The sequence below is a fragment of the Heterocephalus glaber genome, unplaced genomic scaffold (assembly GCF_053883595.1).
Source record: "Heterocephalus glaber isolate CG9 unplaced genomic scaffold, H.glaber_assembly_v1.0 deba00001457, whole genome shotgun sequence".
NCBI lineage: Eukaryota > Metazoa > Chordata > Mammalia > Rodentia > Bathyergidae > Heterocephalus > Heterocephalus glaber.
Window position 1 is genome coordinate 21830104 of NW_028258305.1, and position 14175 is coordinate 21844278.

At 53.5% G+C, this 14175-nt stretch overlaps 1 protein-coding gene and 1 long non-coding RNA gene across 3 annotated transcripts in view; one reads left to right on the forward strand and one right to left on the reverse strand.

Moving 5' to 3' along the window:
* Positions 1–14175, reverse strand: part of Ttc7a (tetratricopeptide repeat domain 7A) — a 117700-nt gene that overhangs the window by 51137 nt on the left and 52388 nt on the right. The window contains exons 9-11 of the mRNA XM_004839401.3: positions 9253–9390; positions 8649–8732; positions 3769–3873 (exon numbers count right to left, since the gene is read on the reverse strand). Coding sequence (XP_004839458.1) covers positions 3769–3873; positions 8649–8732; positions 9253–9390 — 327 coding nt within the window. The remainder of the gene's footprint in view (positions 1–3768; positions 3874–8648; positions 8733–9252; positions 9391–14175) is intronic.
* LOC110347969 (uncharacterized) lies at positions 6193–9258 on the forward strand. Of its 2 annotated transcripts, XR_015453136.1 has the most exons (4): positions 6193–6269; positions 6621–6751; positions 6998–7651; positions 9070–9258. It is a non-coding gene; the product is annotated as an uncharacterized LOC110347969 (long non-coding RNA). The 2 variants fall into 2 exon arrangements; XR_002392921.2 differs by having other exon boundaries at positions 6204–6751.

Here is a 14175-nt window from a genome sequence, read left to right on the forward strand (position 1 = left end):
GTGCTCCTTCACAACCCCCACATCCCTCCTGGGGGACATGTGCTCCCATGAGAACATATCACAACCCTTTCCAGAGCTGCACATGTTCCATTTCACGGCTGCCTCTGCCATCTGTGTGTAACCCAACATATAACACACCCCACCTTCTATGCCACCTGCAGGGCAGTTTCAACTTTTGAAATTTAATGAATTTTAAATAAATGTGTTTGGAGGGACACTAAAACATGTCTGCACCTCTTTTTTCCTGCTCCAAAAATGGGGACCTAGCAGGATGCCGGCCATGTCAAAGCAAGGCTGCCTGCAGGCCTCTTTGGTTTCAGCACTGTCACTGTGTCCCCAGCTCAGAGCCTGGGAAGCCCTCTCAATCCAAAGAGCCTCAGCCATGCTCCCCTCAACACTAAACCTGCTCTAGCCACCCCCACCCTGTCGCCAGCAGGTGACCATGCAAGACCTTCTTGACCACCTGGGGGACCCTTGGTCTCAGATCCAGCCCCAGCCTAGGGTGACCCACACTGGCTCTGGGCACAAGAACGGGATGCAGGGCTAGAGACCAGATGCTCCAGCCCTGAGCATGTGGCCACTAGGCTGGTTCTGCCTGGCAAAACTCATTCTTCAAGTGTCCCAGTTTCAGACTCCCTTCTTGTAACCCAGGCCAAATGGTCCACCCCCAAACTTCTGTCCTCAGCTTATGGGGCCTGGTTGTTCGATGGCTGGGCCTGTTGGGGGTTGACATGAGCCAGAGTCATGAAGGCAGGTGACAGACAGGGTGTCCAACATCTTTTAGGAGTCACGACCTGCCTCCTGCACTCACAGCCCCCTGCCCGTGGTCAGACTTTGTTCCTGCTGTGGCCTCAGGGATGGAGTGTACGAGGCTAGCCCCCTCCTGGCCTCCTTGGAGAACAGAATGCCCTGGGCTGGCCCACAGGGAGAGAGAAGTAGCCACAGAGGGCAGGGAGACCACGGAATCTGGAGCAGACCTCCCACCTGTTCCCACCCTGGCCAGTGGGGTGTGTCACCTCCTATGTGTGGGCTTCCCTTGGGGGAGAAGGGGCCAGTGTGTAAGGTGTGGTGAGTGAAGCAGATGGATCCTCACCTAATTGGGAAGCCAAGAGCCACACAAGGCAGAGCTGCTTGTGAAGAGACTGTGCTCCTGGGCGGGCAGGTTTTCAGGGAAGACAATCTTGCCTTCGAGAAGCAACGACAGTCAAAACACAGGTGATCAGTACAAGTGGGTACAAGTGGGGCTTCAGGAGGCGGGAGGGGATGGTCCAGACCAAGAATGCTGCAGGCAACCCATCCCCAGTCACCAGCTTGTGCCTGATTTAAATGCCGGTTCCAAGCAGACCAACACTCAATGTGCTGCTGAGCGGAGGTTAAACAGCTTGCCCTTCCCTCCGACCTGATGACAAGTCTGCATGTTTAAGCTTCCTTTTGGACTTTTCTATTTATGTTGTCATTGATTACTTTGCTCCTAAATCATCTGATTTCAATTTGGACTGATTTGATCCTAATTTTATTACCATGTAATCTGAATGCACATAATTACTGTAATTATGCTGTGGAGGGAAACAGCTCCTCCATGGTGGGAAGACCTAAATTTAGGGCTTCCTGGCAAGGGCGCGCTGGCTGGGTGGACCTAGAGCTCCCTAGAGCTGGCAGTCTCGGGGAGCACAGATGCCCACCCCTCCCCCTGGGTCCCCAGAGACAAGGGTATTTCAGGCTTCACCTCAGCCATGAGTTTGAGGACCCTCTAAGGAGGCCTAAAACAACCGGGGTCTGAGCTGGGGGTCTCAGAGCCCTCTTTGTATTTTCCAGCCGCCCCCACCCCCTGCTGCACATGCTCAGCCTGGGGTGCTCCACTCTGCCTGCACCCCCATTCCACCCACACCTGAGGCTTGCTCAGAAGGACAGCCCACCTCAAGACGCCAACAGCCTTCCCCAGGGTTCCCTGATAATGAAGGGCCTGGGGGAAAGCAAGCTGTGATGGAAGGGCCTGCCAGCAGCCCACCTGTATCCTCTCCACCGGTAATCCCTGTCGAAAGCCACCTCACCCAGCAGCCTCCCTGACCATCTTGCAAAGTTAAACATGCCTTACTCAAGACTGCTCGTGGGTGTAAAACTTAACCACCTCATCACAATGCCCCTTCCAAAAGCCTAGAGCCCATTAAAGGATCAGTCTTATTAATTCTCCTCTCTTCTGAAGACTGAGGGTCTCCTCTGAGTAAGGTGCAGGGGGACCCAGGGCTGGCACTTCAAACACAGGGATCTGAGCACACAGAGAAAAGGAAAGGTGCTATTTTCACCCCCTCCTTGGGCTAGGGAGTCCTTCCTCTCCAAAGCAGAGAGACGGTGCAGCTCACAGGGCAGCACGTAGAGGGACCCAGGAGAAGGATGGGCTCAGTTTCCTGTAAAGTGTTAGAATGTGGACTTCACAGGGAGCTTATCACCTCCCTTCCCAGGGCTGGTGATTTGTCTGCTAGACACAGAAGAGGAGAGAGTGGCAGGAGGTGTTGTCAAGGCTGCTAACTAAGAAGCATCTGCTGGATGCACCTGGAGCCTGGGCCCTGCTGCCTTAGAGCAAGTTGGGTCCACAGCAGTGAGGGATGGACTGGGGGTGTCAGGCTCACAGAAGTCAGGAAGGGCGACTCTGGGCAAAGCACTCACTCTAGGAGAGCATGGGCCCAGAATGTAGATGAAGAAACTGGGGCTATTTAGCCTAAAGGAGAAATGGAGGGAGGAAGCCAAGATGTGGGGAGGACAGGCACTTGTTCTTGTCATCAAGAGGGTAGAAACAGAACCAATCTGACATCAGGAGGCAGACTGGAACTTAAGGAAGCTCGGACTGTCCAGAAGTGAGCTCCCAGTTTGAGTAGCTATTCACACAGAGTACCCCCGGCCTGGTACCAGTACCCTGGGCCCAAGAGATCCACAGGCCTGGAGCTTCAGTCAAGCCGACCTGGCCCAGGGCCCTGGACTCCTGGGTCTGTACTCTCTCCCTGCTCTAAGATACTAATGTCCTTGGGTCTTGCAGTAAAGGTGAGGGGTGTGGAGAGGACACTGCTTGAACTGCAGCCTCCTAAAGCTTAGCTGCCTTAGAAGAGGGCAGGGAGCAGGCAGCAGAGCCCAGGGATGGGACTGTAGCCAAAAGCAAGGAAGACAGAGCCAGGTATAGTGGTGTACACCTATAATCCCCACACACTGGGAGGCTGAGGCAGAAGGATCATAAGTTCAAGCCCAGCCTGGGCAACTTAGAAACTTAGCAAGACCCTGTCTCAAAATTTAAAAAATGGCTGGGGATGTAGCTCAAAAGAAAGGCCCTGGGTTCAATCCCCAGTACTGCCCCACTCCCCACCAAAAAGAGCAAGGAGACGGGTTCACTTCTGCCAAGGGCAAGGCCTGACCCTAGCATCAGCCTGGCCAGCTCTCATGTATTAGATGTGAGGCCACCTAAAACCTCTGAGATAATGTCAGTCCAGGCAACTCCAAGGTCTTGCCTACGAACCCCACTGCTGGGCAGATGAGGGCAACTCACTTTCCCTCCATGTGACACTCTGGAGACCACACTGCACGGAAGAACTGCAAACATGACGCTGTCCTGAGTGAGGGGACCTGCCGTGGAGACTGGGGCCAGCGGGTTCTAAGAAACCTTTCCCTCAACCACACACACAACCAGTAGCCTCACTTCCATGCCAAACCAGGCTCATCCTGGTACCTCGTGCCCATCTGTTGCCCCCCACCCCTCCCTGACCAGCCCTACACCACACTCACCCAGTGCAGGGACCCGATGCAGACCTTGGCAGCCATCAGGGGCACAGTGGGGTCCGAGGGGCGTAGCTTCATGCATTCCCGTAGCAGCGACACAGCGTAGGCTGACTGCAGAAGCAAGAGCAGGGTACACCATCACTGGCTGCTGGAGCTCCATGACTGGGCAGGGGAGGTCCCCTAACAACCAGTCCCAGTGCTGCATGCCTTTACTCCCAAGCGTCAGGAAGCGGCCCCAGCGGAGGAGTCCAGGGTGTGCTGGCAGGCAGGTCCCTCTCTGTGCTTCAGTTTCCTCACCTGGAGAATGGATGCCATGACCCTTGCCACAGCTGGGAAGAGGGCACTGATTGAGCTCGAAACTCCTAACAGCTTAGTTGCCTTAGCAGAAGGCAGGGAAAAGGTGACATGACAATAGCTAAAGTGACAACAGATGGAAGCTTTCCAAATTTGAGTCATTTTGGTGGTAGAAGGGGCTCTCTAAATGGGCACGGAGAGACAGGAGAGTGGGACCTGGAGGGTACACAAAGGCTGACAGAGACGAAGGGGAGAGGTCAAGCTGGCAGGGCCTGAGACAATCTTCTGGCAGGACTGTAGGGTTCCTCAGGGCTCCAGGGACTTGGCCAAGTGAAGGGAGGCCGGTGGGGGGAGCATGTTGGTGTAGGCCAGGGTGTTACCCACACCAACAGGAATGGCAATGCTCTAAGGCAAGATGTAGGCCAAGGCTGACCCTATACCTATTTGTGTAAATAAAATTTTACTGGAACTCAGCCATGCCTATTCACTTATGTATTGTCTGTGGCTGTTTGCAAGATGCAAAAGCAGAGTGAAAGAGCTGTCTGTGATGGACTGGCCTGCAAAGTTGAAAACGCCTACTGTCTCACCCTTTCCAAAATTTGTTGACCCCTGTTCTAATTGTTTTGTAAACATGAAGTCTCTGAATTTTCACAGGTAAGTACTACAACCCTACTCTACAGGTAAGCAAAGTAAAATGCAGAGAAGAAGTTTGTTTTAAAGCCACACAGCCAGCCTGTAAGTGGCTGAGCTGAAGTCGGTGCACAGCCTAGTCCTCAGGTCTTAACCTTTTATGGCCTTTATGGTGCCTATCTTGGGCAGAGAGGAGGCCAGTTTCCCTGCTGTGCACGCACACACATGAACACACAGGGTAAGAACCTTCTGACTGATTCCAACATTTTCCAGGGCACTCGGTTGTTACCCTCCACACATGTGAGATCCTGAGGTAGGTAGGTGTATGTGTGTAACTAGTACTGCTAAAGGCCATGCTCCCATTACTTGGGGTGCCATTGAGGAAAGGGGGCTCTCGGGGGTTCAACTGCCCCCAGCAGGGTGTGAGTGGCTGCCAGATGCACAACTGAGACCCAGCTGGACTGTGTTCACCCCAGACCCCGCCTCTCCACCTCCAAAGGAAGAGCTTTTGCGACCTAGCTGCCATAGATTTCCCTGAGTTCTGGTGCAGTGCTTGTTACGGTTTAGATCTAAAATGTCCCCCGAAAGTCTCATGTGTTTGGAGGCTGGTCAGAAGAGGCAGGTCACTAGGGGCATGACTTGGAAGGGTGTATTCTTTTTTTTTTTTTTTTGCGGTACTGGGGATCAAACTCAGAACCTTGCACTTGCAAGGCAGGCGGCGGCACCACTGAGCTAAATCACCCTGGAAGGGTGTATTCTTGTTCCTGGCTCCTCCTTTCTCTCTGTGTGCTTGTTGGTCACCATGACATAAGCAGCTTTCCTCACCAGGCCCTTCCCCCATACCATTTCTGCCTTGGAGCCAGGCAATTATGAATGGACTGAACCCTCTGAAATTGTGAGCCAAAGTAAACCTCTCCTCCTTTAGGCTGTGGGTGTCAGTTTTTTGTCCTAGATACAGGAAAGCTGACCAATACTTAGTATTGCTTGGTCATGGTTTGTGCATGTCTCTACAGGGTTCATATGCTGGAGCCTTGGTCTCCAGGTGGCAGCGCTGAGGTGGTGGAACCTTTAAAAGATGGAGCCTAACGGGAGTTGGTCAGGTCATTCATTGGAACACTGCCTCAGCAGGGATGTAAATCTTGTGGGACCCTGGTTAGTTCTTGCAAGAGGAATGCTATAAAAAGAGCAAGGCAAGCCCCTTCTCTCTGGCTTCCTGTCCCACTCTGTGATTTCTCCCACCAGCACACATTCCTGTCAAGATGACATCTGCCATGAGGTCCCTATCACAGAAGTCAATGCTACATCAAAGTCCTTGGACACCAATACCACAAGCTATATAAACCTCTTTTCCTTACCAGCCTCAGGTATTTTATTATAGTAACAGAAAAAGGACTAATATACTTCAGACTTATGAGGCCAACTGCAGTTCTGGGCTAGTGGTTGTGACATCACTATGGGAAGGGGGATAAAGCCATAGCTCCTTCCCCTGGGAGATCACAGAAAGGTTGGGAACAGAAGACAAATGCCACCATTCCCTACTACTCTCTCACAAGACAAGAGGGTAGAAGGCTGAGCATAAGAAGGTGCCAGCAAATGCCTGACTCCAACAGACTGGGAGACTGCACAGGGTGCTCAGTGTAGGCTGCAGTGAAGAGGGCTGTCTGGAGACCCTTTCCTGGGAATGTCACTCCCAGCCCTCACCAAGGCCCTCCCTGCACACACCTGGCAAGCCTAAAGCAGTGCTTCAGCCTCCTTGGACAGCTGACCTTGGGATCCTTGAAACCTAGGATTCTCTCACCCTGACCCTCTTCATTCCACCCCACCCTTCCCACCCCACCCCCACACAGACCAGAAAACACTGCTATTTAAGGAGCAATCTGAGGACTCAGCAGACGTAGCAGACGTTTTTTTTTCTTGTCATGTTGGTTACCTAGCAACACAGCCAATGCAATTGCTGCATAGAGACCAAGAGAAGGAACAACCTAAATCATGCCATGGAACTCATCGGTTCTTCCTATAGGATGAAAGGCCAGGTGTATTTGCAACTGTCCAGCCTCACTTTCTGGTAGGCTCAGAACCTGGATTCCCACCTTGGGCCCCTGGCAAAGACAAGCTCTGGCCACCCCTCTGAGAGCTGCCTGGGCACCAGCCAACTAACTTGGCATGTGGGACTCCTGGGGTTGGGGGTGTGGAGAGTGGTCTCCAGAACATCTCCTGCTGCGCCAAGTGCACGGGTGGGTGAAGCCCAGTGTCTCCAGCCCAACAAGCCTCACACAGGAAGAAGTTACCTGACCCAACTCCCTGTCTGTAGGCCGGTTCCTTATATGAAGAAGCCAGGATGGGCAACCAGTTCCCTGGATGTTGGGAGGGTGCCAGGCTGTCTCCAGATCTCTCTGAGCCTAGCTGCTTCTCTGTAAGAGGTGGAAGAGCTTTTCTCTCCCAGGTGACCATGACATCTTTTCCCGAGCCTGGAGGCCTAGAGAAGCACCCTTAAAAATTAAAGCTAATTTCCATGTGCATTGTACTTTTATGAGGAAGGGCCTGGAAGTTTCTTTAGTTCCTCCCAAGGTCCAGGACCCACAGAAGGCTGCAAACCACTGCCCTGGCCCCAGGTCTCTCCCAGTCCATGGTATAAGATTAGAGGTGCTTTCTCTGTTTGCTGGAGGCAGGAAGATGCCCCACACTGCTATGAACTGGGTGCCAGGTTCTACGTAAGCTCCATCCCCACATCCTCCTCACCTATCCCTGTCACCCCACGGCTCATCTTTCCAGCCCCTCCACTTCTGCTGAGGCAGCCCCCTGCCTAGCATGCTGCTCCCTGTACTGGCCTCCACCCATCCACATCCCACCAGGGCCTCCTAATCTCAGAGGGCTGGGACCTCTCCTGTCTGTGTTTTGAATTCTCCCTAATCCTTGACAAGACCCAGCTGAGCACACAACCAACAGACCATGCTGTGACTTCAAGGTACTCTGATGGTGGCCCGAATGGTGGGTGGAGGACTGGAGAGACAAATGCCCAGCAGAAGGGGACGGGGAGGCTCCTTTGATCCTCAACAGTGGCCCCTGCCTCTCCCTGCATGTTAGGTCCTGGCCAGCCCCGCTGCTGAGGCCCAGAGCTGGCTGGCAACCTTCCACTCTTGGAGGCGGCACTGGCATACCGGGAGGGCCCTCCTCAGAGATGGCTGTTGGGCCAGAAATGGAACAGGGCACAGATGGGCTGGGGGCGAGGGATTCCCTCAGCCCCACAAAAGGGCTCTGGGTATTTACAGCTCTCGGAGCCATCTGCAATCTCCTGCCACCTTATTTCCTGTGTTCAGAGTATCCTCGGCCCCAACACCCTCAGCACTCAGCTCCAGAAAGGTTTTCCTTTCATGTCACTGCTTAAAATAGAGGCTTATATAAGCATAGTTCTGATCCGAGAGAAAATCAGGGGTGCTGGCTCAGGGGCCGGGTGGTTGGAGAGCGAATGTTGCCCCAGTGCCCCTGGCTCTGGGCAGCCTGCCTCCCCCATCCCTGTGGCTTTAAACCCTGGCCATATCCACCCTGCCGGTCTTCCTCCACACTCCCGTGGGTCCTGCTGCTGCACTCTCCCTTCCCCTTCTCCCTAAGGCAAGGGCCTAATTCACAGGCAGGCCCTTTCTTGATGCTACACTTGGGGGCAGAGAAGCCCCCCCTCAACACATCCCATGCATGCACCTGTACCACAGATTCACAGCAGAAGCACCAGTATGCAACACTCTCAGAGAAAGATATCTAGACTCACACCCGCACCCAGACACACACACATGTAACAAGTGTAACACACACGTGTATGTGGGAGTCACATAGGGTATCTTTCATGTCTCTGGCCCTCCGCACCCACTCACACCTGCTGCTGCTGGACCACAGTTTTAGATCACCCCCTGACCTCTGCCTGCTCAGAGAGGAGCAGGAGGGTGCAATCCCAGCAACTCGGGCCTTACCTTCCCACAAGCCACCATCGAGAGGGCCACTTGGTACCAAAGGTGAAATTCTCCGAATGCAAACTTCATGGCTCGTTCCAGGCACTGGGGAGGGAGAGACTGTCAGTATCTCCTCTCGGCCCAGCCATCCTATCCCCTTCCAGGGTAACCACTGTCCAAGTTACTGCCCTCAGGAGGCTGAGGAGCTCTGCACTTGGTTCCTGTGGATACCCGGGGGTAACCCAGTCCCTGTGATTGGCATGCTGGATGACCCTGTGAAGTGTCTCCTCCATCTAGTCTTTGGTTTCCACCTCCAGAACATGTGGATGATTTCATGGGGCCATAGTAAAGAGCAAAAGAAATAAGATTCACAAAAGTGCTTTCAAATTGTACACATCCAATAAAAATAATAGCTAACATTTATTATTCCCGTGCATGACAGGGGTCACAACCTTGAGACAGGGTCCCTAACTACTCCCACTTCACTGAGGAGGAAGCTGAGGCTGGTGGGACTTGCCAAGGTCACAGGGCCAGAAAAAGGCCAAACATCAAAGCAACAAGTGAGGAAGGGATAAATGATGGTTCCCTTTGAGTCCCTTTACTCCGACCCGGCTCTGGGCCATACCTCGGAGAGCATGACATACTGGCCCCTTCTGCCCAGCGTGATGCTCAGGAGGTCATAGATGGCAGCAGCATTCCGCAAGCTCTCACTTCGGTCTTCCTTCTGCTCCGGCGAGCGGCTCAGCACCACGTCCCGAGTTGCCTATAGGCAGAACGTCGTTTGATAGAGAAAGGACAGAAGATAAGCAGGTGCCTGTCCCTGCAGGCCCCCACCTATCACCTTGCACTGCTGCACTCTTGAGGGCTCAACATCCTGGAACTCAATTTGTGATTTGGCAAAATTTCAAAGCTTCAGAAATACTGCAAGAATACTGCTACGACCATACACCTTTCATGGAGATGTGTCAATTGTTGACATTTAGCATCTTTGCTTTGCTTCTACTTTATAATAATAATTACTTTTATCCTTTGTAGCAGTTTAGTTTTCCCTGTTCCAAGATGCAATTGGGATCATGCCTTGCATGTGGGGGGCTGTGTCCTCCTCAGTCTCCTTTCACGTGGAAGAAGCCCCCAGCCTCTCTTTCACACCACTGGCATTGGTGAGGTGTACAGGCCAGCTGTTTTCTGGAATGTTCCTTGTGTTTGCAGTCCTCCACAATCACAGCAAGAGCATCAGATAATACAAGAAGCTACCAGGTTGGGGGCTCCACTGCTCACTCACAGGAAGGGAGCTCAACTTTCACTCTCCAGTCTCACCTGCTGCCCCTCTCCATCACCGGTGTCTGTCCCTGACCTATCCTTGGCTCCTGACCATGGAACTGTCCCTCTCCAGGACAGATGCCTAGAAGGTCCTGGAGATGCCAGGAAAGCTCCAGAAAGGCAGAACATTGGAGCCAGCCTGGTGGACAGGAGCTGGCCAGGGTGCTCCAAAGGGTGAAGGGAGAAAAGGTAGGGAGGAAACCCATCCACGCACGTGGGAGAGGGAAAGAAGAAATTCTGAGAGGTTGGCAGGGCTGTCTCCCTGAGCCACGCAGGAACACAGCCTGTGCTCCGCCCCAGCAGTGAGGCTCCCCACTCCTCCTCCTCCAGCAACTTGGGCTCTGGACACTCAGGGAGGGCCCATCAAGCAGCAGAGGATGGTGAACATGGGAAACAGGGACTGGCCCTCAAGAAGACCCAGGGAGGGGGCTGAAGGATGTCTGCCTGCGGGCAACCTGACCTAGAATTTCAGTGGGAGAGGTCAGGATGGAAGGGCAGAGCCAGGTGGTCTGTAAGGTCCAGCTTTTCATGGGGCAGGGTTGGGAATCCTGGCTGGGATCTGCTCCTGTGCTATCAGCTGTGTTCAGGGGACAGTGAGTAGTAAACTCAACACTGCCCTAGGGGTAAAGTTTCACTCCTTTCCGTGGCTGCTCACCTGGCAGGCTCCTCCCTGCTGCTCCCAAAGGCCACCAAGGACTGAATTTGGTCGTGCTGGGTTCCCTCTGTCAACCTGGACACCTTCTCACCAGCACACACCCAGGCCCCCTACACCTGTGGCTGCTTCATCCACTTTTGTGTGACAAGGCCCTGTCATCTGTAAATCCCAAACCCCTAGCACAGCCTCCTGCTAAGAACTTCACTAATCCATCTTGGCAGAGTAAGTGACACCCCAGAGAGGAAGATTCTGGGCTAGTGCGTAAACTCCTCCTCAACCCAACCACCTTAGACCTGGGTTTTAAGAGGACAGGCCTGTGAAGGTGCTTCCGGGATGAGGGAAAGGTGGGTTTTCAGAGGTGGGTGTTAATTAGGTCAGAAGAAAGACAATGGAAGAGACGACTGCAGGCACAAATCCTCCTCCTGGTGACCAGTCCCCAACAGGCAGTCAGCAGGGAAAGCATGTTCTTGAGGGTCCTTAGTTCTTATGCAAAGGAGCACCTGTGCCAAGTGGGAAGGTGCCCCCCTACCCCTGCCACGGCCCCAGGACAGCCAGAAGCAGGGGTGTGCCCAGTGGTTACTATGGGTTAGGGGCAAGGCCGCCTTGAAATACTTGAGGTGGCTGCTGGGCATTGCCTTTGTATGTAACCATGGTAGCAAGGCAGGGCAGGACACTGCAGGGCAGAAAGAAGTCATGGGGACTGGCGGTTGAGTGGCCCAGGAGTAGGAATTAGTGTGCTGCTCAGGGGCCAGAGCAGGCTTCAAAGTGAGGGTCTCAGACACTGAGGGGCTCCTAGTCCTTCCTTAGCACACCCCAGCAGGCCTCTCTCTCTTCCCTCACTGCTCCCAGGCCACAGAGCACCCCCAGGCTCCCAGCAGCAGCAGCTTCTAGAACTGGTCTCAGCCACATACTTTCCCTTCCACCTTTACAGGGTCTGATTCCTGCTTTCACTAGGAAAGCCTCCAGACCAACTACAGTAAATGCACCTGCCACCCCAAAGTAATATGCTGCTACTGAGGAGCCTTCTCCTCGTCTTCCTCCTCATTCATGGGCAACTGGCAGAATACCGCCCCCTAGGCTTCTCCCTGCCTTTCCTGCCTAACATTTGCTGCCATGACCTCCATGCCCACCCCCAAGCTCTCTCCCTCTAGGGATCCATTTAACCCTAGGCAGGACTCAACTTGTTGTCTCCACTCCTAGCCTTTGTCCCTCTGGCATTCTGGAGGGACATCCTGCAACCTCTCCTAGGCTAAAGAGCTTTCACTGTCAAGCTTCTGTGGTTCAGAGGAGAAGCCAAGAAATAATACCCCCCTCCCTACCCCATCACTGCCAGCAGTGTAACCGGCATTGTAAAAGGGGAACTTTAAAAGTTAGATTACTTTTTTTTTTGGTACCGGGGATTGAAATCGGGACCTTGCACTTGCAAAGCAGGCAGCGGAACCACTGAGCTAAATCTGCGGCTAGATTACTTTTCTCCCTACAGAGACAAGTGGCATCCTTGGGCACGGCCAGAACTCCCTCCTCGTAGCGGAAATGATAAGCAGGTGCTGGCCCCCAGAGGTCAGCGTTAAGAGCAATGACAGTCTGGGATGCTCACCATCTCACTGTGTTCTCCTTTCTCACGTTCCTTGCTATGAAAGACCTTACCACACCTGGACATGGTAAGATGGTGATCTGAGGCAAATAAGGTGCCTCCATCTCCTCAGAGCTAGCTTGGAATAAAGCAAAAGCATCTTTCCTTTTCACCAAAACAAATGGCCTCCTTTGACTTGGTCAGTGGTGAACAAATGATCCTCAGCATATGCATCTGAGAGGCTGGTAGCAGTGGGGCCCACTCTGCTCTATGGACAAGTACCCATGAGGCACACACACGGGAATCTGCACCTCCCTGGAAGGTGGGGCCACTGAAAGCCAAGCCAAGTGTGTGCTGTGCAGCTCCCTTCTGGGAGCAGAATTCCCATGCCCATCATCCTATACCACCTCACATAACCCCATAAAGGGGGTGCAGATGAACAAGAGACCCCTCTTCCTAGATGAGGACCCTGAGCCCCAGAAGGTGGATGGCCTTCCACAGGGTCCCAGAGAGCCACGGCTGAGTCTGACAGCCAGTGCCCCAGCTGCTGCTTGCCTGTGTTCCAGTTGCCTCCTGGGGCCCTGGTCCACCCCTCCTAACCTGGCAAGATGCAAGCCTAGTCCCCACCCTCTGCTGGCTGCAGGGCTCGTATGGCACTGATCTTTACCTCGGCCCAGCCCTGTTGTTCCTCTTATCCAACCCTGGACCAGACAGGGCTCCACCCAAAAAGAAGGAAAGAGGTACTTCCTAACTGGCATCATGTCATTCTCGTAATCTGGTGTTCTATCATCCCATTTTGAAGATGGGAAGACTGAGCAAGGCCCACGTATGGCAGGTAAAGCTGACCAATGCACACAGACAGGGGGTTGAGGCCCAAATTGAACTGAAACATTTTGACATCAACCCGGCTCCTCCCTGCCTCTAAGTACCTTAAGGGACGTGGTCAACAGCCTCACACACGCCCTCAGAGGCCCTAGGTTAGCTTTGCTTAACAAACAACCAAAGCAAAACCCAGGCCCCTAACCCAGTCCTTGGGTGCTTCTTCTCTGCAAAGAACATGCTCCTTGAGCAACACATCCAAGGCCCTGCTCAGCCCTGACTCAGAGACAGCCTCTCCCTCTGCCAAGGAGTGAGCCTCCAGGCCTGCTGCCTACGACCCAACAATCGGCCCGGAAAGAAGCCTCCCACAGCATCTGTGCCCAGAGCCTCCCTCCTGGGAGGATGACGCTGTCATGTTCCACTCCTGCTGTTGGCCCCACCGGCAGACACAATTACCACCCGGTCTGGAGCTGAGTCCACAGAGCTGGGAAATCACATGCTCTGTGACATGCTGCATCTACCCAGCACCACAGGCGCAGTCCTTCTGCCAGCTGGTGACACAGGCTCTCCTACCTCTACCGAACCAAAGCTCTGAGCTGGTGGTACTATTAGCCCGAGTGTCACCATCACAGCCTTTGGCAGAGCAGGGCATTGTGTTAAAGTAAACCAGGAGCTGAAAGCTGGAATGATCTGTCTCATCTGCTGAATCCCAAATGAAAGCAAGTCCAGGAAACCCTTTAAAAAGATAAAATAACATGCTGGCGATGGTGGTGCATGCCTATAATCCCAGCACTGTGGAGGCTGAGACAGGAGGATCACAAGTTCGAGCCCAGCCTGGGCAGCTTAATTTATTGAAAGCCTGTGTCAAAAAAAAAAAAAAGAAAAGAAAAAAGAAAAGAAAAGAAAGGGCTGGGATGTAGCTCAGTGCAAAGGCCCTGGGTTCAAATCCCCAGTACCACAAAAATATATCAAATCGAGCACCCAGAAGGAAGCTCTCCCACTGCCATCCCAGGCTCCTAGGGCCAAGAAGGTGAGCCGGTCCCAGCACCCAGAAGGAAGCTCCCCCGCCTCCATCCCAGGCTCCTAGGGCAGTGAAGCTCAGCCAGTCCCAACACCTGGAAGGAAGCTCCCCCGCCTTCATCCCAGGCTCCTAGGGCAGTGAAGCTCAGCCAGTCTCAGCA